At 47.3% G+C, this 19,301-nt stretch overlaps 1 protein-coding gene across 1 annotated transcript in view; it reads right to left on the bottom strand.

Moving 5' to 3' along the window:
- Nucleotides 1-231: 231 nt before the first annotated feature.
- SYT6 (synaptotagmin 6) overlaps nucleotides 232-19,301 on the bottom strand; it is a 38,611-nt gene continuing 19,541 nt past the window's right edge. Inside the window, exons 2-7 of the mRNA XM_075521629.1 lie at nucleotides 17,259-17,595; nucleotides 14,819-15,377; nucleotides 8,987-9,107; nucleotides 7,230-7,401; nucleotides 6,417-6,567; nucleotides 232-448 (exon numbers count right to left, since the gene is read on the bottom strand). Coding sequence (XP_075377744.1) covers nucleotides 377-448; nucleotides 6,417-6,567; nucleotides 7,230-7,401; nucleotides 8,987-9,107; nucleotides 14,819-15,377; nucleotides 17,259-17,595 — 1,412 coding nt within the window. The 3' untranslated portion in view covers nucleotides 232-376. The remainder of the gene's footprint in view (nucleotides 449-6,416; nucleotides 6,568-7,229; nucleotides 7,402-8,986; nucleotides 9,108-14,818; nucleotides 15,378-17,258; nucleotides 17,596-19,301) is intronic.

Here is a 19,301-nt window from a genome sequence, read left to right as displayed (position 1 = left end):
CGGACGTCCCCTCTCCTGGCCACCCGTGCTGTCTGTAGACACTCGGAGCACCTTTGCACTTTTCCAGCCTTCATACACACCAAAAACTATTTTACATGTTATTTTACAGACCAAACTTCCAACTCATGTCTCAGTCCACCTTCTTCCTCTGGAAACAGATCCATACAGTAAAAGCCACAAGAAAACGTCACCTTGGGAGATATATTAGACAAAGACATATTTGACCACAAAACGGGTTTCTGCCTTTACTTATGCAGGAACAACTAGACTGGAAAGTCTCGCTGCTGCCACTGCCACCCAGCAACAAACTACTGAGACTGTAGGCCAAGTGCAAAAATAACTTGGTTTAGTCCCGTTTTACTCGCCGCGCTCTGTATCATGGTGTGGGTGGTGGTTTAGGCGAGGGACAGGAACCCTGGCTGTCAAAGCTCGCTGCTCGGCCTTGCCACTGGTGGGAGAGAAAAGAAAGCAAGTCTAAGCAAACGGGAGAGATTATCTGAAATCCTTCACGTCCCTTTACCGCGCTGCCTGTCCCCTGTTCTGCAGTACTCTCATCTGCTCTACAGCACGTCTCAACTTATTGAACACCTGCGTTTAACCACTCAGGAAGAATTACCGAACAATTTACTTTATTGCTTTGTAAATCAATTCACAATTGTGAGGACTGCTCACAAAAAAGGAAAAATAAACAGTATCTGTATGTGCTATAAAGATAAAGTTTGCTCTCAGTTTAGCTTTCTGTTGTTTCCTGGTTTGGTGCTGTTGTCTTTTTGTTTTAGAAATACTGCCTAATTGCAAAATTACTTGAGTCTTTCCAGTCTGATAATTGGACTACACAGAAGCTATGTCCACAGTGCCAGAGACATTTCTCAAAGTGAAAATCAGATCAGAGAGTCAGCGGAGGCAGCGAACATTTCTCTGCCATACTTATGGGATCATAAATTATTAGTCATCTGCCTTGGGGGCTATTATTATAATTCAAAACCATTACTCCTCATTTTGAGTACTTGCCCATCTCGCCATCTTGTTTTATTAAATTCAAATGACAAATGATAGACATCTCCCAGAGACAGCAGGAGGCATAGTACTTCCACTGCTTCGTTCTCCGCCCCGGATCAATTCCCTCCTCTCCTACAGAAGGAGAAACTCTTTGCTGGCTAATATTAATGCTCTAGCATGTATGAATTTCACTTCTGTGGATGGAAACCCATTTGGCAAATCGAACTTCACCCTTGCCTTGGCAAGGGCGTTTCAAATGAAACGCAGCTGAAAACGAGAGAAGAGGATGGCTGCGCGGTGCTCGCAGGACGGCCGAGCGAGCCAAGCAGCCATTTGCAGAGGCTGTCAGCGTCAGCCATAACGAAGCGCCTGGGGCCGGGGCGGCCATGCCTCCTGCCTGCTGCGGGGCCGCAGCCCCAGCCTCCCGGCTGCCGCCTGCTGGGGTCCAGCCCTGCGGCACCCCTGGGGGTCCAGCCCTGCAGCACCAGTGGGGGGTCCAGCCCTGCGGCACCCGTGGGGGTCCAGCCCTGCAGCACCAGTGGGGGGTCCAGCCCTGCGGCACCCGTGGGGGTCCAGCCCTGCAGCACCAGTGGGGGGTCCAGCCCTGCGGCACCCGTGGGGGTCCAGCCTTGCGGCACCCGTGGGGGTCCAGCCCTGCGGCACCCGTGGGTGTCCCACAGGGACGCGCCACGGGCTCCACCGCCCGCCGGCGGCCGCTCGTCGCAGCCCTCGCAGCACACAGAGCACGTTCCCGTTCGTCTGAAGCCAGCTGGCAGGGGCTGGGTTTTAGCGTTCGCTTCGCAGGCGTGCATTTTGATGGCTACATAGTAGGGGCAGAGCTAGGGTCAAGAATTCAGCCAATTTCCTTCCCCAAAGAGACCAGTCAGTGTGAAGTAACTCACCACACAGGTCTGCATTACACAGGCTGTGTTTTATCAGGGCTGAGCTGTAATTAATGAATGGAGAAGCTGGAAAGGTTGTCCTTCCAAACAGGCTACCTTAAGGTAAGAAAACCATTTCTTCTATGTTTCTCGTGTCAAATATATTTGCTAAAATCCCTGAGGAATGGATAATATGGATACAACCTCCCCATGAGAATTACCAATAAAACAGCAGATAAGCAGAAATGACAATAGAAATGGGCTTTTGGCAGAGTCCTCAGCATGCTCCTTGCGTTGTTCTGCCTGCACAATGTTTGCTACTCCAAAAATGTGATAAAAACTCTTCCGAGAGTAGGTTCAAGTGACCAGTGTGCCGTGAGGAACCTGGAGGTACTTTTCCTTCATTTAATTAGAAAAGGTGAACCATCCATTGTGTAATTAACAGTCAGAAACTAGAATAGTTCAACGAAAGTCAAACATGCCCAAAAGTCTAGAAGAGGCTGGTTTTGCATATCTTTAAAGATAAATGGCTGTTCTTCATTATGGGCATGACTTAGCTCTCAGCAAAGTTACCAGTTTTTATCTGGAGAAATATTTTAAATGAATAAATGCTCCCATGCTGAATGTCAGAGGGACTTGGCAACATCAAAGACCCGTTTTGCATTGCACTGATGATGCTGCTCTACAACATCAGACAGAGTTTGTCTTTCACAGATAGAGAAATTTCCAATTTTCAGAAGTCCCCTTCAAAGACTGGAAAGACACGCTGTAATTTTATATTTCTTTTTATAGACACATCATGTAACCTGGCCAACGGATGTATTGTGAAATGCAGAAGAAACAGCAATGGGTGGGATGGCTGAAGGTGCCTGGGGGGCTGAGGCCGCGGTGGCAGGAGCCAGCAGGACCTCGGGGCTGAAAAATGGGAACAGGTTTGTGCTGAGGGCAAGAGTTCATTGTCAGAACAACTTCAAAATGCAACAGCAAGTGGGATTCTCGTCTTCTGCTCACAAACTCTCCTTCTAAACGGCTGTGTGAGGAGGGCAGTACTTAGAAGCCTGTAATTAATGATTCATTTGCACATGTTCCCTTTTTAGTGATGACGGTCATTAAAGAAGTGCAGTCCTTACAGTTTGTTACTCACTGTTGATAAATATGGAGCAACCAAAGACACGAAATGTAAGAGAAGCAAGTTTCCCTAAAGACTCCAGCAATGAAAAAGAAGAAAGAGCAACACTGGCTCACAGAGGAAGGGCCCGAGTCACACCTCCGACCCCGAAACGAGGTTTTTGGGCCGTGTTAGCGCAGCACTGCCGTGGTGGAACAGGCTCCATGCTGCCCAGGGTCCAAGGAACCATGCCTGCAACGCAGGAGGAGGCCGGTGGCCTGGCCCAGGGAGCGCAGCCCCCAGGCCCCGGCGACCGTCCGTCCGTCCGTCCCACACCGCTGCGGCGGGGAGCCAGGGGCCGGGACCGGTCCGTCCTCCGGGGGTAACACGCCTCTGGTGACGGTTTTCCTGGTAACTTCACCAGAACCTGTGATTCTGAGCTGTGGTCAAAATATGGCATAAGCCCCTTTTTTTGGCCAGAGTTTTTTCAAGGCATAGCAGGCAGGGCAGTACGCGTGTAGGCGAGCAGAGAAATTCCAGATTCCCCACCCTTTTCTTCACCCGTCTGCAGTCCTGAGCTGTGTGGGTTGGGGAGGGGGCCGGGACACGTAGCTGCGGAGCGGCACGGGGGAGACGGCAGCAGGCACTGAACAGCTCTGTGCTCCCGGGTTCACAGCTCCGGTCCTCCGTTGCTCAATTTATACATTCAGAAAGACAATTCAATCCTAGCTTTCTCGCTTTCAGTTCAAGATCAAGCACTCAATCGGGAAAGCCACTGACGTACAGCAGAGGCTGTTACTAATCGCCAGAGCAAAGAGCATGAGGATCAACTAGAAAGCAAACGCTCCATTTGCCGGTGCCTGGCTGCAAATGCTCTTGAAGATGAAGATGAAGATGAAGATGATGAAGATGACCTGCTCGGGATGCCAGCGCAGCCTGAGCTCACCCCCACGAAGACACAAGGGTGAAAGAGGGATGGAGGTCAGCAGCTTCTCCCCCAGCATCTGCGTTCAAGTGTAGATGGACCGGGGAGCTGGCAGCCCACGGGGCCCGGGCCGGCGGAGCTGGCAGGCGGCCCTGCCGCAGCGCGTGGCCGCGAGCCTCGTGCCCCGCCGCCCAGCGCAAACCCCTGGCCTGGACGGCTCCGTGTGCGCGGGGACCCGGAGCTGATGGTACAGGATACAAAGCCCAAATTGCTTTTAAAAGATGCACAAACACATACGGAAAAGATGATGCGGTTAGTTGTAACCAACGAATACCATTTCCCATTAGTTTCTGTCCAGGAGCTGTGCCTTCTTCTGTTTGTTTTTTTTTTTAAGCTGCACTAGGGATTTGCAGACAGCAGTGCTAAAACTTAAAAGGGCAAATAAATACAGGGACCATTTGCTTGCTGGCTCTGTGCACCAGCTTGTGGCAGAAATACCAGAACAGATGATCGGAGGTTTTTTTTTTCTTTTCTTTTAAGCAGAGCTCCTGACCTGTGCACCGGAGGGTGAAATGATTCACTCAGGTTTTTTTCCAAAGTCTTGGGGGGTTTTCAAAGTACATTTTAGAAGATGAGTCATGTTACATGCCTGCCTTTGTTTCTCTGAGTTTCGTCACAATAATTATGTCTTTTTTTTTTTCCTATTGATTATCAAAAACTTTACAGGAGTCTTTCTTTCAAACTGCCACCTGCATCTGAAAAATAGTGTCTTAAAGTCATAAAGATTACAAACTGGAGAAGGAACTCCTGCCCCGGGGTCAGACGTGGCAGCTGGTATCACGCGGTGAGGTGCTACGGACGATACAGATTGAGCTAACTGGTCAAACGACAGATCGCTGAGCATTTGTGCTGAAACTCAGCAGCCGCTGATCCCCAGCCCTCCGTGGCAGTGGGAGATGGCACGCGTCGCGTGCCCGAACGGCGATGGCTCGTGTACGATGCCAGTGTTCTAGCAGGGAGAGGCTAATGAAAGCCTGGTACCGCTCGCCACCCAAAGGCAATATTACCATTATATACAAATTGCACATCGGTTTAATTCTTTTTTGATTTACACCAGTTCTGCACAGCTGACCCTGGCTGGTTACTCCCAGTTTACGGTGGTGCAATATGACATCACGAAACACCTAATCCAAGTGAGTGTGGATTTTCACATTTCCATTATCTGACATACGTATCTCCACTGTGTCTTAAACTAAATCATTAACTGCAGGGTTTTCCCACTGGGTGTAACTTGACCTGCGTCTAGGAAGCGAGGATATTCCTCTGGTAAACCCTGGCTCTGGACAGGGCCCTACAGCCACGTTTCATCTGCGACAGAGAAATGCCCACCAAGGGACGCAGCAGTAATGAAAACCGCTGCAGAGCTCTGCTCGGGCGGCTGGCTGGCCTCGCCTCGCGCGGCTGCTGCTTACAAATGCTTGGAGAAAGGAAGAAACCTGCAGATGAAGCAGACCTGCCTCTGGGATGGGCACACCTGAATTTCCGAAACCGGCCTGATAAATATGAGCTGGGATAGAGAGCACTGAGCACAAACTGCACTCTTGTTAGAGGAACGAGCAGCTTTCAAAGAAACACAGGGTTTGATGCATACTAATTCAGATGACTGTGGAGGATCACCAAGCCTAGTATCCACCTTCCAGTAGAGCTCAGTATCTGAACTTCAAAGGGAAAATAAGATGCTTTTTGTTATGTACTTAGTCTGTGGCTTTGAGGGAAAATGCCTCCTTAGCCCCAGATACAGTGGGAGGTTTTATTGCCTTTATTGTACTATCACTGGCCACAAATGCTGGCTTTCTTTCATACCTGAAGTGTCAATAGCATGTGTGCCATTTTGCACATCTCTCTCCCCCAGAATTTATGACCTAAATCAAGCAAAACCCAAAGAGCTCTATAGGAGTGTGAGAAAATGGAGTGCAAGGAGGAAGAAAATGCTAGAGATGGTCAAAACGGTACCAAGGCATTTCAGCCCTATTTTATCATCTGGGGCTGCATCAAACCAAACTCATTCTCTGGACATGCTTAGAGCAATTACAGTTGTTCTATTTATTCTCCCTCAAAGGCTTGGAGATGAGTCAACAGAAAAACTTTTAGGATGAAAAAATTGAAACTTGAAATAGGCGATATCCCTGGGCAATTTGTTCTGCAATCAGAACAACATTCTCCTTCCTTACTGCTCTCAATCTGTAATTTAAAAAAAAAAAGAAAAAAACAATACGTAACAGTCACATCTGTAAATACAGTCCCTTTCATTCTTGCTTGCAAGCTCAAGGAGCTACTTCGAGACAATGCAGAGATGCCTGTTTTCTGGAGTTCATTTCTGGTGAGAAAATTCCCTCAGCTCTTGTCAGAAATTCCCAAGTGAGAGCAGAAGCTCTCTGAAAGCCTTGAACCAGCTCAGTCATGCACAACGCATGCATTAAAAGGAAAGAATAACTCCACACACCTCTTTGAAAGACTTCTTTACCTCCACTAATGGATGCCAGTGTGCGATGGGCTTGCGTGGGTATGCCAGCATCTCATTCCAGTGGTCTCTGCCCAGTCCTTCAGCATTGACCCCCACACGGCAAACCCCAATAATCTCATTGTGACCCACTCTGAAGAACAACAGAAAAGCAACACGATTATCTCTCGCGCAGACTGCCCGTGCACTGCCTAACTGGGACTTCTGACCCCATGTTATCAGAGTGCCACGAGGCGCGGTGCTAGTGAACACAGGCTGGCGTGTCTGCACGATGACAGTCAGATCTTGTCTGCTACTGTCAGTGCACACAGCCCCCGGCTCAGTCAGGCACTGCCATCATCAGAAATAATTAAAACAACTTTAAAATGATTTGAACCGTAGATCAGTCCAGATACAGAATTTGGAAGGATGTGTGATGTAGTGGCGTGCAGCGAGAATAAGTACAAGTTCAGTGATGGATAATTCATACACCAATTGCTGCTCAGAGTGAGATCATTTGCTTTCTAAAACGGGATGACGGTTTGCAGGACCAGCAAATAACAAAGGGGAACACAGTATTTGCTCAAGGAAATGCCATAAAGCAAAGGACCAGCTTTACCATAGTTAGTATTCTAGCAGGGAATTTTCCATAACCATAGATAACAATGACACTTTAACAATAAATCACTAGAGACAGATTGATGCCACAGAGCTGTGCGATCAAGGCTGTGACACTAAGGAAAATGGCTATTGAGCAGGAAAACCTGCACCCAACGGGACGTTTTCCCCTCCAGCTCTCCAGAGCCTCCCACCTACCGATCGTAATCCATGACGGAGATAAGCAGACTGACTTGATCCATGTTTTCTGGGGGAATGTCAAAGATTATTGCTTCATTGTAAGTGGGGTTAAGCGTGTTTTTCTTTATGGTGGTTTTTTTCTTTTTCAGTCTTCGCCCATCACAGAGCAAAGACACTTTGACATATGGATCTGGAGAGGAAGAGATCAGAAATGGACGTTTATTTTGTTAGATCTGTTCATGGAGGTTTATTTTGTTACCGTCACAATACAGAAACAGCATTATCAAAGGATGGACTGTAAATCACCATGAGCCAAAGGCACTCCTCGAATGTACTTTTAGCAAAAGGGATGTCTGTGTACCTGTCGAATCCACCGTTTCTTGTACTGCTGTGCGTGCTGGCATGAGGTTCAGGCACTGGAGAACCAGCACTGCAGTCTTCTTGGAAGGAAAAATCAGCCATTTCCATCAGTTTTTCTGTGATAAGGGTTTGCAAATGTAAGAAGGCCCCACCTCAAGCCAAGAGCCCCTGTTCATCAGAAGATGATAACGGGCGCTGGGCACTCAGGCATTCTAGCTTTCGTTAACTGCGTGACCACAGGCAGCAAACCCAGTGCTGTCTCTGAAGCCAAACCATAACTTTTTCAAAAGGTAATGCGGCATTTTGACGATCCAAACAGGCAGACGGGGTTATTTTACAGGGATCCTTTCCTGCACTGCTACCAAAACTATCCAATAGCTAACATTATGTAGCAGAGTTACAGTGAGTAGGGGGATTTTAAAACCCATTTTCCCAATGTCAGAGAGCAGCAGAAAGAAAAGGTATTGGGGCAGCTCTGCTTCACGTGCTTTCCACTGGCCGATCATGGAGGAGCGCCCTCAAGTTACAAACAGGGCCTGTTTGCTGTAACGGCTGCTCAGGCAATTTCAATGCATTTTCAAGTAACAGTAAATGTGCAATGTATTATTACAGAAACACTGAGCTGGCTTCATCTGAAGTCTCAATTCTCAGACATTTCATATGGTGTCAAGCTCCAACTGAGTAGAAATGTTTTCTGCAAAGATCTTTTACTGTATTGTTACTGCCTTTTATACAAGTCATCAGTGAAATTCAAACACTGATGTTGAGCTCTGGAAAAGAAACTGCTTTTTTTGTTGAAATCCAGAATTTATGCATGCTGAATTTGCAAGCCAGCTCTCTGGAACTGTGAATGCATACAGACTTCAGGTGACTTTGACCCTAATAAACTTGAGTGCTGGCCACTGTACAGAGGAATGCACACTCCCCTGGGATTTACCCAGGGGGCCCATGATCCTTTCCTAATCTTGGGGTGAAATGTTTGATTCTGGCTGTAGGGGGTCATGTGATGGAAAACGCCCTACTCACTCACCCACCAACCCACCCACCCGCTCACTCGGCCCTGCTAGGGTCAGTATCTGCAACAGAGCTGAAGCGTCCAGCCCAAGAGACGCAGCAGAGCTTTGACTCTGCAAACCCTCCCGCGGGGACGGGAAACCGCTGGCAGTCTCCTTGAATAGTATATTCAGGTATATAATCGCCCTCCCTGGATTCGTGCCCTTGGGAAAGGGTTTAAAAGAGAATTCTACTTTTAAAATTTTGTGCATACGTAAAACATGGACAAAGCTTTGTCAGGTGTTTCAGTGATGAGACAGCCTTGGCATCAAGAGACGTATGCCACTGTCCATTGAGCCTGCCCTGAGGGAGGAGGAAGCAGCGTGGATGCAATGGGTCCTTCTCAGCCATCGAGCACCTACCTGAGTAACCGGTGATATCCATAGCTTTGAGGTTCCTGCATTTAATGACCGTTAAGGTGAGGCGGCCTGCAGTTGGCAAATAACAAAGGGAAAACATGATCTCTCCCAGGTCCACGCTTTCCTTTAATAAAACAGAGAACACATTATATTGCAAACGTGCAGGAAGCAGCTAGGCTGCCTCCACCCTCCCCCACAACGCTTCGTGCAGGGTTCATGCAGCACTCGCGCTGAAACAGGCTTTTCTCTGTTCTGCCATTTTCAAGTGGATGACACTTTACGGTATGGCAGTGCTGCGGAATTTATTTTCCAGTGTATCCCAACATTATTTGGCTAAAAATGAATATAGGGAACAGGGAAAAAAAATGCGTGTCCAAATGTTACAGCTTCAAATCATAGTTAAGGATAATCTTCCCCTGCCTCAGTATGTGCTTCCTATTGCAACATTACAGCTAACGCACTCCTCTTTTTCTGCTCCATTGCTTACACAGAAGTGAAGTGATATCTAACACCAAATGAAGGCCATTAAGGAAATTATATTAGTATCAAGTTTTGCTTGAATGTACAGTACATATCTTCTAATGCCAAGCGTGTGACACTAACATCTATTTCCTCAAATGGAAAAATACCAAACACAGAGTGAGATCACAGACAGGTGAGACCTTAACATGCAGTGGTGCCATAATTCTCTGGTTGTACGCTGCAACAAATGCAACGAGTGACTTCCTAGTACACCCGCTGCCATCGGTTCAGTAATAGAGATTTACGGACTTTCTTGGTGCCTAACCAAGGCAGAGAATGCAGACAGCTCTGAGTAACACGGTGATTTTCTCTGAAGTTGAGCATGAATTACTAGGTAGTTACAGACCAGGGGCTCATGGCTTTAATACAGAAGAGAACCATGCGGGGCTCCATTAGCAGCAATTGAGCTTTCAGGTTGTGACATGCTTACTATCATTTGGAGCACCAGCCCCTTTGAGATGCCTTCAAAGAGCTAACAAACGCAGTATGAGGCATGTATATGTTTGTATATAAATAGTGAATTAACCAGCAGATGGCACTCAGAAACGTTTGGTAGTTTCTGGATTACATAGAGGCAAATACAATTTACTCTTGTAGTGCCCCATAAAACAACTTTTACACATAGCTCTCAGCACCTCTTGTACATGCAGCATTATCTACACCTCCTAAAAGCCCATTCCATCATTGCCTTGCTCATGGGAATTCAGGAAAAAAAATAAACAAACCAAAAGTACTATTTAAACTAGAAAGTATTATCATCTGAAGTCAGCAGAAAGATTTCCAAATACCTTCCAAAAATGGATTTTAAAAAAATATATCTCATTTTGTACATGCAGATCCCACATCTGTAGAGCAAACATCCCATTTATTTTTGGAAACAGAGTGTTTGATTCATTTCAATGTGATATAATGATCTGCTGAAAAGAAATTGTAGCTGTTAGTAGTAAAGTGATGGAACTAAAAAGACAAGTAAATGCATTAGGCACTTAAAGCTTTGCTAAGCGTTAGGAGAATAAATCTTGTTGATGGATGAGATTTTTGCCAAATGATTTCCTTCTCGTTCTCTGGTAAGGCAAAATTAGATATTTATTCCACTTAGATGTGCAGAATACTAATGAACGTTATATAAAAGTCTTGATTCTTGACAAGACTTCACTTGACTAGCAAAGGAATTGAAAATCTTCATAAGCATAGAGTGTACGAAAGAAACAGCGGCAGCCAAATGTTTTCTGGACAGAGCAATGTATGACTAGACTTGTGGGTATCTAAATAAACGTTGCCTCAGAAGGTGCTATGTGCTGGTAAATAAGGGTTTAATACTCTCACCCACTCAGAGTTCCGCCTCTGGTCTCTTGCTCGCCTTAATGAACCAATGGCATCTGAAACAGCTTTCCTTCCAATGTGACAAAATGACCTCGAGTCACAGCCCTGTTGTCAATGACCAGTAATGAAACAGGTGGAAACATTTACTGAGTTATTATTCCTCTGCCTTTAGCACCTCTTGATGTGCCTACCGGGAGCTAAATTTCTTACCTCACAAAATATTACTAAAGGTACCTTATTAAGGTACCAGAATAATTTTCATCACACACGAAAGAGCTTTTAGAGCCCCTGCAGCTTCTAACTCTTGACTGCATTTCAGCTATGGCACCTTGAATATAACGGGTGCCCCTGAGTCGGGCTGCTGTCTTGGAGGTAGAGCAGCAATGAACACCACCACTGCGTGCTCCGAAACGTTTGGCAGTTTTACCTCTGGTGTCACCTGTACCCTGAGAGCCGAGCTGAGCCGTGGCTCTTGCTGCCTGACTCCAATGCAGCCAACTTTCAGAGGACAGGGAGCTAGTATTTGACGGAGCCACATTCCTTTACAGTGTCTTAAGATGACCACTCAAAAATCGTGTGCCCAAAATTACAATTTGCTTTTTAAAACATGGCGCTTCTCGTTACCTTTAGAGGCATTCTTCCTCTTTTAATATGAATTGCTTTACATAACAAAGAGCCTGAATAAATAACTCTGCACTGAGGAGGCACTTGGTACCGAGTGTCTGGAACCGGCTGCAAACACTGCCGCTGCATCAGAGCTAAGCTTGAGGACTGACTGTACCTTTTCACTTAAGCGTCTCCAGCTCCAATCAGACATTGCATCTACCAGTCTTAGCTATAGACTTTAGTGACAATAGAAAGAATTTAAAATAAATATTCTGAAGTTATGATTAGAAATGGTTGTTCTATTCCCAAAGAAATGAGCACCTGAATCTCACTGTGTGCCAGCTGCACTGGATGCCACGTCCTCTGCACAGTGCAACAGCAACTGGCGTTTGGACGACACGCTGGGCTGGGTCTGTTCTTTTGTACGTTGTTTGGTCTGTGTTGGTTTGGGAGGGACAAGAGCAGGAAGCCTTGGACACGGATGTCAGAAGAGAGCAGCCCTATATGAGATCGTGAGAGCACCCTGCGGGCATCATCTCATCTTCTATTCCTCTCCTTGCACTGAGAGGACCTGTTCAGGGTATAAAATTAACATAAATTGTTCTTTGACTTCATTGTATTAGGTCAAGAGATTTTTCTTTGCAACCATAAATACAGGAGAGTAAAACGTGTCCTGTGGGTACATTATTTTCTTGCAGATTATAGACATTGGGACATTTCCAAAATTCATGTCAGTACCTCTTAGGAAATAATGGAAGCTCTGAATCAATAACCTTTGCAGACTTGAAACCAAAAATGTTTCACTGATTCACAAGCTGTACAATCATTAATTAAATAGTTGAGTGCTAGCTATTTGAATAGCTTATATCATTGCTTAAGTGCGTTCCTATCTTCTTATCCACAGGATTGATCTAATGTATTATTAGTCACCCAGAGCTTTCCTTGGGTATTATGAAAACTGTATTTACCCTGCTCATTTTTGATTAAACAGAAATGTCCTTGGGCGTGTTACAACTGGCTGAGATGTACCAATATTGGCCCATTCCCAAAGAATGGCACAGAGAGGATGAGGGGATGGAGCCAAATGCGGCACTCGACGGTTCTGTGGGAGCTCTGCAAGGCTGCTACACAATGTGTCTTGGGCTTGATGTTGGGTCTGCTCCTCTCGCACCTTCTTTGGAGGCTTCTCCCTCAACAACACTTCTGTTGGTGTCTCTCCACCTGTTTTTGTGGGTAGTTTTTTCCATTAAATTACTTTACTTAGTCAGCTGGGAAAACATCCACTATTTCTTGCAGACCCATCCCAGCAAAACACAGAACATACACAGGTTAAAAACTCCATAACCTTCTCCTGCAGCTACGTGTTTTATGTGGTTTTTCTCTAGTGAGACCAAGTGTTACGTCTTCCCAGTTTCACTCCTACCCACAGGTCTTTTCCCTCCGAACTCTTCAGGCTTACCACGCTCTTTGTATGCTGATCATATAGCAAGGAAAGGGAAACTCCCTGCCACCACACAAGTGACTTCGCCCCAGGATTCAACACCACGGCACATCACAGCCAGCCTGGCAGAGCTGACAGCAAGCTGAGTCTTCAGAGGCAGAGCAGATGCAAACAGGTAGATGCCTCCAAGAGGCATCCACACATGTGACGCACCTTCTTCCTCTCTAGCAACCCTTTGCCAGGTGGGCGGATGTGCCTGAAGCCTGCTTGCCTCTTTGCCAGCGTTTTTCCCTTCATTACCATCCATTAACCATAACAGACATGGCTATTTGTGGATTGAAAGCCACGAGCTGTAAACACCCTGCTAACTAATACCACTGACTCTCCTCGTGGTTGATCCTGTGCCTCCCTCCCACCTCACTTGCAGGCAAGATGCTCAAAAGGCAACACAGCTGCAGCTCATGGCACGCTCCCAGCAGTGCCCCGGGGCACCTGGCAGGCATCACATACATCTCGGCATCCTCAGACAGGCATGGCAAAAGCTGTACTGCCACAGAAGCGTGATGGCCACTCTCTGCGCCCTACCAGCGCAGCTGCTAGCCCAAGGGCTACCTACCAGGGCCAACACGCTGCACGCACACTACATTCCCTGCGGTGCCCGGGCGCTGAGCTCCCGCACCAAGTTCCAGCTGCAGCACCACAGCGCTGCGCACACGTGTCGGACCTCACAGCTCTCTTAGAAAGTTATGAGCATGCTACAATGAAAGAGCAAGCACTAATTGTAGTGATCAAGGGTACGTGGTACTGAGAAAAAAGCTGCAGAGAGTTGCAAAGCAAATGTCTTTTGATACTGCTGACCACAATGCAATAAATATTCATATTTGAAAGTTCATTCCCCAATACAGAAAGTGGGAGAGCAAAGGCATGAGATGAGCTACGAAGGAAGTTGCAAGACAGATTTTTGCAAGTCATGGGGTTATGCCAGTCACTAGGAAAGATTTGACAGGGCCTGTGCTTTCAGCCACAGGAGTAAGGACATCTCGTATTCCAGTTTCAGAAATAACAACATGAAATGACAAGGACGACGACTGACTTGGTGTCCAACTGCAAAGCAGTTCAATCATTTGTTTGCCCTCAGAACCAGCCAGGTCCTCCTGGGAGGACAGTGGAGGAGCAGACAGCTATTTTGTAGAGGTTAATGTCATTGCTTCTGCACTCAGTGATCAATGTGAGAAGGTGGCTTCTCCTGCCAGCTCCCTGCAACACTGAAAGTGGCTGGGACATTTCCTTCTCTGATGCTTGGTTTCACTTCCAGAGGGAATTCAACAGAACTACTAAAAGATGCACACCAAGCTCTGGAAGAGTTGCCAGCAACACATCAGACAACGCCCTCAGTACAGTAAATCCCAGTACCTCCGATGGGTTGGTAGTGGCCCTCCAGAGCTAGTTCTTACTGTTATCACGTGCACGTGGCAGACAACCAGAATTGAGACCCTTCACATGTCGAAGGGATGCCAGACAGGGAACATACTGAACCCCTCAGTTGTTTTTTAGCAAACCTGGTACCAGTGAGACTTGCTGTGGGTGAGATAACAGCAAGTCACTCAGTAAGGAGATGAAATTCCAGTAAACCAGGATTCTGGTAAAGCTGACAGGCTTCTGCGTACAACAGCCTTCGCCACCCCTGCGTGCGATGGCTGTAGGTCCCCAGGGCTGACGGTATCATCTGCAGGGAGGCCATAAACCCATCAGCTGGCAGTTGTGCAGGACTTACCCCTTTAGGCAGTCCAGCCGAAAAGAGAAGGCAAACACATCCTGCCCTGGAGCCGCTCAACACACACTCGGTACCTGTCCTCCGCACACACAGGACCCACGTGCCACGCTGCGGCACCGCGCTGCAAATGCTCCCAGGGCAGGGATGACCCTCCAAAGCAGATACTCACCGTTGTCGCGTACTGAATGTCCTTCCAGATGGAAGTCTCCCGGGAAAGGTCTGAGGCCTCAAACAGGTTCTCCAAGATAACTTCTCCTATCATGTCATGTCTGGAGAACCTGTCAAAGTCAAAGACGCTCAGGTGGAGCTTCCTGCTCACCAGCTCCTCATGGGGCACAGGGAAGTGGAAGGACTCATCAAAGGTGGGATTCAGAGTCTTCCTGTGGACCCGTGTCTGGAACTTGCGCTTTCTGTCGGGCAGGAGGTAGATCTTCACATAGGGATCTGAGCTGCCGCAGAAGTCTTTGGCTGGCAAGTCAAAAGCCCTGAGAATTCGGACAGTCAGCGTCTCATTCTCATAGTCATACTTGAGAGTGAAGTTAATTTTCCCACAGGTTTTTGCTGCCTCTTTTTTGGGGTCCTCAGAGTCAACAGATTTTTGCTTATAGAGTTCGGGCTTAATGCGACCGATGCTGGTCGGCTGCTCAGCCACAGCCGGAGGGTCCATGCCGTAGTCCATGCTGGATACGTGCATTTGCCGAGGAAGGTGCCTTTTGAAGGAGATGTGCCTGCAGGAGGAAGACATGACAGCTGCATGGTTTTCCAAGGACATTTCTCTCCTTTTTCTCCCCTGGACTAATAATGCTAGGAAAGCACAAGAACGAGTGCAATAGGTGCTCCTGACCTCTGTACAGAAACCACGTCCGTTATGGAGAGGAACACTGAAGGGAACACCTCAGTGGTCAAAGGAACCTATCAAGCAAATTTCTTAACTTTCAGAGTATTTGTGGCAAGCTGCATTTTTTCACCTCTTACACAAGTAACAGCCCACAGCTAAATATATGAGACCCAACAACTCCTTAACCGAGCCATAGACAACCCAGCATGGAGACTCTTTCCCACCCTCAGTCCTTACACTTCCAAGATATCGGCACTAAGTTTCCCTTGGGCAAAAGTGAGAGAACCATGACCAGCTCAGAAAGTTAGGTTTTATTCTGGGTATTGCTGCTTCCAAACTTCTCCAACAGCCTCTCATTAGAAACCGATAGATAATTCTTGACAGGGAGAATTCCTCATCTGGAAGCTGTCTCTTGCCTTGAGCTCCCCTTCAGCACAAGGGAAACTGTATGTAAGGAAAGCTTTATCTAAGCAAAGCATAAAAGCTTTCTGTGGACTCACGGCATTATTTCAGATTACCTGGTGTTTACAAGAGCAGTATATGGACTTATTTAACCATACTAAGAACTTGCACAGCCAGAGCATTAGCTTCTGGTGATACGTGGTGCTTGGAGACCTCACTCCTCCTTGGCAGGTTCCTCAAAGTCAGTTTTGGCCTGGGCTAGGCCGGGCTGTGAGTCAGAGATCCCAAAGTGCTGAGGTTGTTCCCCAGTGTCCCCAGGTCTGGCTGCCTGCCTGTGGTTCATGCTGGGCTTTTTCGCTTGAGAAAGTGGGTTTGAAACCTTCCCACATACAACCAAGTCCCACTTTGTTTGTCCTAATTCAGACAGGTTGAGCTTTTGTTTCCTCCTCCATTGGAAAGGCATAATAAAAGCGGAATGAGCATGTGCGTGACAGAGAGAGACAATCAGCTGTCCAAAAAGCAGTGCAGTTAAATAAGAGTATGTATGTGGCACAATTGCAGGTGGCACCACATTGATTTTAACTCCAGCTTCTTCAAACAGAAAGCTGTGATCGGTGCCTTATTAATTCTGCAATACTGCAGCCAATTTTCTGAGCAATGTCTGTTTTCGCAGTTGCACTCTCGCACACATCATGGGCACAGCCAACAAAGAAAGCAGAAGTGCTGGGGCGCAGCCAGGACCCTGCGATCACCCTTTCCTGTCCCAGTTTCACAGCCTTCTGTGTCAAGGAAGAGGTACCGTATTTCTCAGTATTCTTGCCGAGAAGGTGTCCCGAGGCTCATACAGCCTTATCCTGATGCACTGAGTATGATGTTGACATCTCTGTCCCTGGCTGAGACAGAGACACGCACTGAGCGCAAGCACGGAGCGCAGCTGGTTCTAAGCTTGTGCAGTGAGCAGTACGTCAATTCTGCTTATCTAATTGTTTCTGCTAGGAGCCACAACAACAAGAGAGAGCAAAAAGGTCTAATTCTGTCTGGCAGCATACCACCATTGATACTTCAGCCTGCCTCTCATGTTGGAACAAAATTAAAGTGGCCAAAGCATGCTGACGGCTTGACACAATGAGGTCAAGTCACAGTAACAGGGCTTGAATCCTTGATTTTTTTAAAAGGGCCCACGGTAAGCCCGTCTTAACGCACTAATTGGTTAATGACCAGTCTTTGGAAAGTAATCCAGCATGTAGGTGGGAGTGCTTTCTTTAGCCTCCCTGAAGGCATCCGCACCTCAGGCTCCATTAAATGCTTCTCCCACCCTGCCAGCTGCCCCGGGGCACAGCGTCCCTGCAGAGCACCGCGTCCCGCTCACCTGGTGGAAGACGCAGGCTCCGTTGTTTGCCTCTGGATCCGCGTGCGCCGCATGATGTGGTCTTTCATGGACATCTGGACCTCTGCGGGGATGTCTGGCGATGTGTGGCTGATCTTCACCGCTGCCTCCAGGAAACTCACAGCACCCGTGTCCTTGAGCTTGTCTGCCATGTTCTCCTTATTGCAGCCTGCCTCGCTCTGCAAGACGGCCAGGTTAGAAGAAATGGCCTTGTTCCTCCAGGGAACCCAGCACAGCTTCCAAAAGAGAAACAGAAAAACTGCCACCAGGGCCAGTCCACACACAATAACTATCACTGCAAGGAGGCTGACGGAGAGCTCTACAGGGGGAGAGAAGGCGACAGTGACAGGGAGAGGGGAGGAACAGGAAAGGAGAAAAGAAAAGAAAAGAAAAGAAAGATGGTGAGAAAGCCATAAGTAAAGGGAAGAAATGGTCCAAACTGATTTATATCATGACTAATGGAGAGCTCTTAGCAGGTTCTGCAAGCAAGAGTCAAAGTCAAGTGAGCATCCCCTGACAGACTCGGGACTGATTCCTGCCCCAGACACAGCTGGGGAGAAACGGGTGTCTCCAGATGGCCAGAGATACCAAGTTTTATACCGTGATGCTTAGAATGGCTATAAAATATCATCCTTGGTTTGTTTTGTGGCATTGGCAAACTGCTGAGTCTGAAATCGAGAAGAATTGCATGACAGAAACCAGCTCCAGCGCTGTACTGGCAGAAACTGCCTTTTTGTTTCATACCACAGGTGTTCAGACACTATATTAAAAAAAAAAAATCTATCTACCATGACCCTGGAAGCAGATTGTTGTTGTACTGTCAACACTCGCATCTTGTCCAGATGTGCCCATAGGGAATAAAAAGTAAATACCAATACAAAAAAAAAAAAAATCACAAGCTGCTGATGCAGTGAAACCAAGCATAGAAGGAGGCTGTACAGAAAGTACTACACATTCTTCCTTATTCTGAATAGCGCACAAGCTGTGTATGTTCTCTGACTGTCTGAGTCACTTTTACCTCATATGCTATGTATTTCAGCATTTCAATCTTTTTCTAGAGAGGAAGGAGCTTCCATACTTATGGATGAAGAATCAGGAAAAAAGGAAGATATATATAGATATATACATGTGCTCTAGGCTGTGAAATGATTCACAGCACTTCAAAAAGAGAAAACACAGGCTATTTTTAGTTCCTTTCTTACAGCATATTAATTCCCAGATTCCCACCCAAATCAAAATTCCAAGAGTTTGGAATCACAAAGAATACCGGTCCCTGAAGACGAAGACAAGTTTTGCACTGGAGTTAAGTCTGCAGTGTCAGGATTACGGACGATTCAGTTGCAGATTGGTATGAGTTCAAGGACAATTCCTTGATTGCCTGCTGTGTTATTTGTAGTGACCAGTAAAGCTATACTCCTTGAATTACCTAAGTGCAAGTCAGGACAGAAAGACAGGCAAAAACATATCAAACACTCCAGAAGTTTAGACAGAATAACCATTACCTCTTACTCGCCTCCGTTTATGCATATGCTTGGACCATGAACGTTTTGCATTACCACGTGAACCAGACAGCAGCTACTTAATTCACTACCGAGAGGTGTGTATTTCTGAATTGTCTGAGTAGCCACAGCTGGAATGACTCCTAGTGAGTATAACAAACAAGCCTCCTGTAAAATTAACTGGAGGGAGGCAGGGCCAGGTGCAGCTGCTGGAAAGCCAGCGCATCCTGCGTGGAAGGGGATCAGCAGGACACGGCTGCTCGTCTCCTCCTGCGGCACGGGCCGGTTCCCAAACCGGAGCCGAGCCCCCCGCTCCCCCGGAGCGGAGCCCGTGCCGGGCGGGAGGCGCGGGGCAGCGGCCCTGTCCCGGCGGCCGACAGCTCGCACCCGGCGGGACGGGAGCGGGGTCTGTTCCTCCTCCGCGGGGTCTGCACAGCCTGCCTTGGCAGAGCGGCACAGAGCGGCCCTTTGCCAAAGGCGGTTAAGACTGACGTTCAGGTATGAATATTTCAGTTTTGTCCATGTG

The sequence above is a fragment of the Mycteria americana genome, chromosome 20 (assembly GCF_035582795.1).
Source record: "Mycteria americana isolate JAX WOST 10 ecotype Jacksonville Zoo and Gardens chromosome 20, USCA_MyAme_1.0, whole genome shotgun sequence".
Taxonomy (NCBI): Eukaryota; Metazoa; Chordata; class Aves; order Ciconiiformes; family Ciconiidae; genus Mycteria; species Mycteria americana.
Note: the sequence above shows the minus strand (reverse complement) of the source record. Positions and strands in the feature narration are given on the sequence as shown.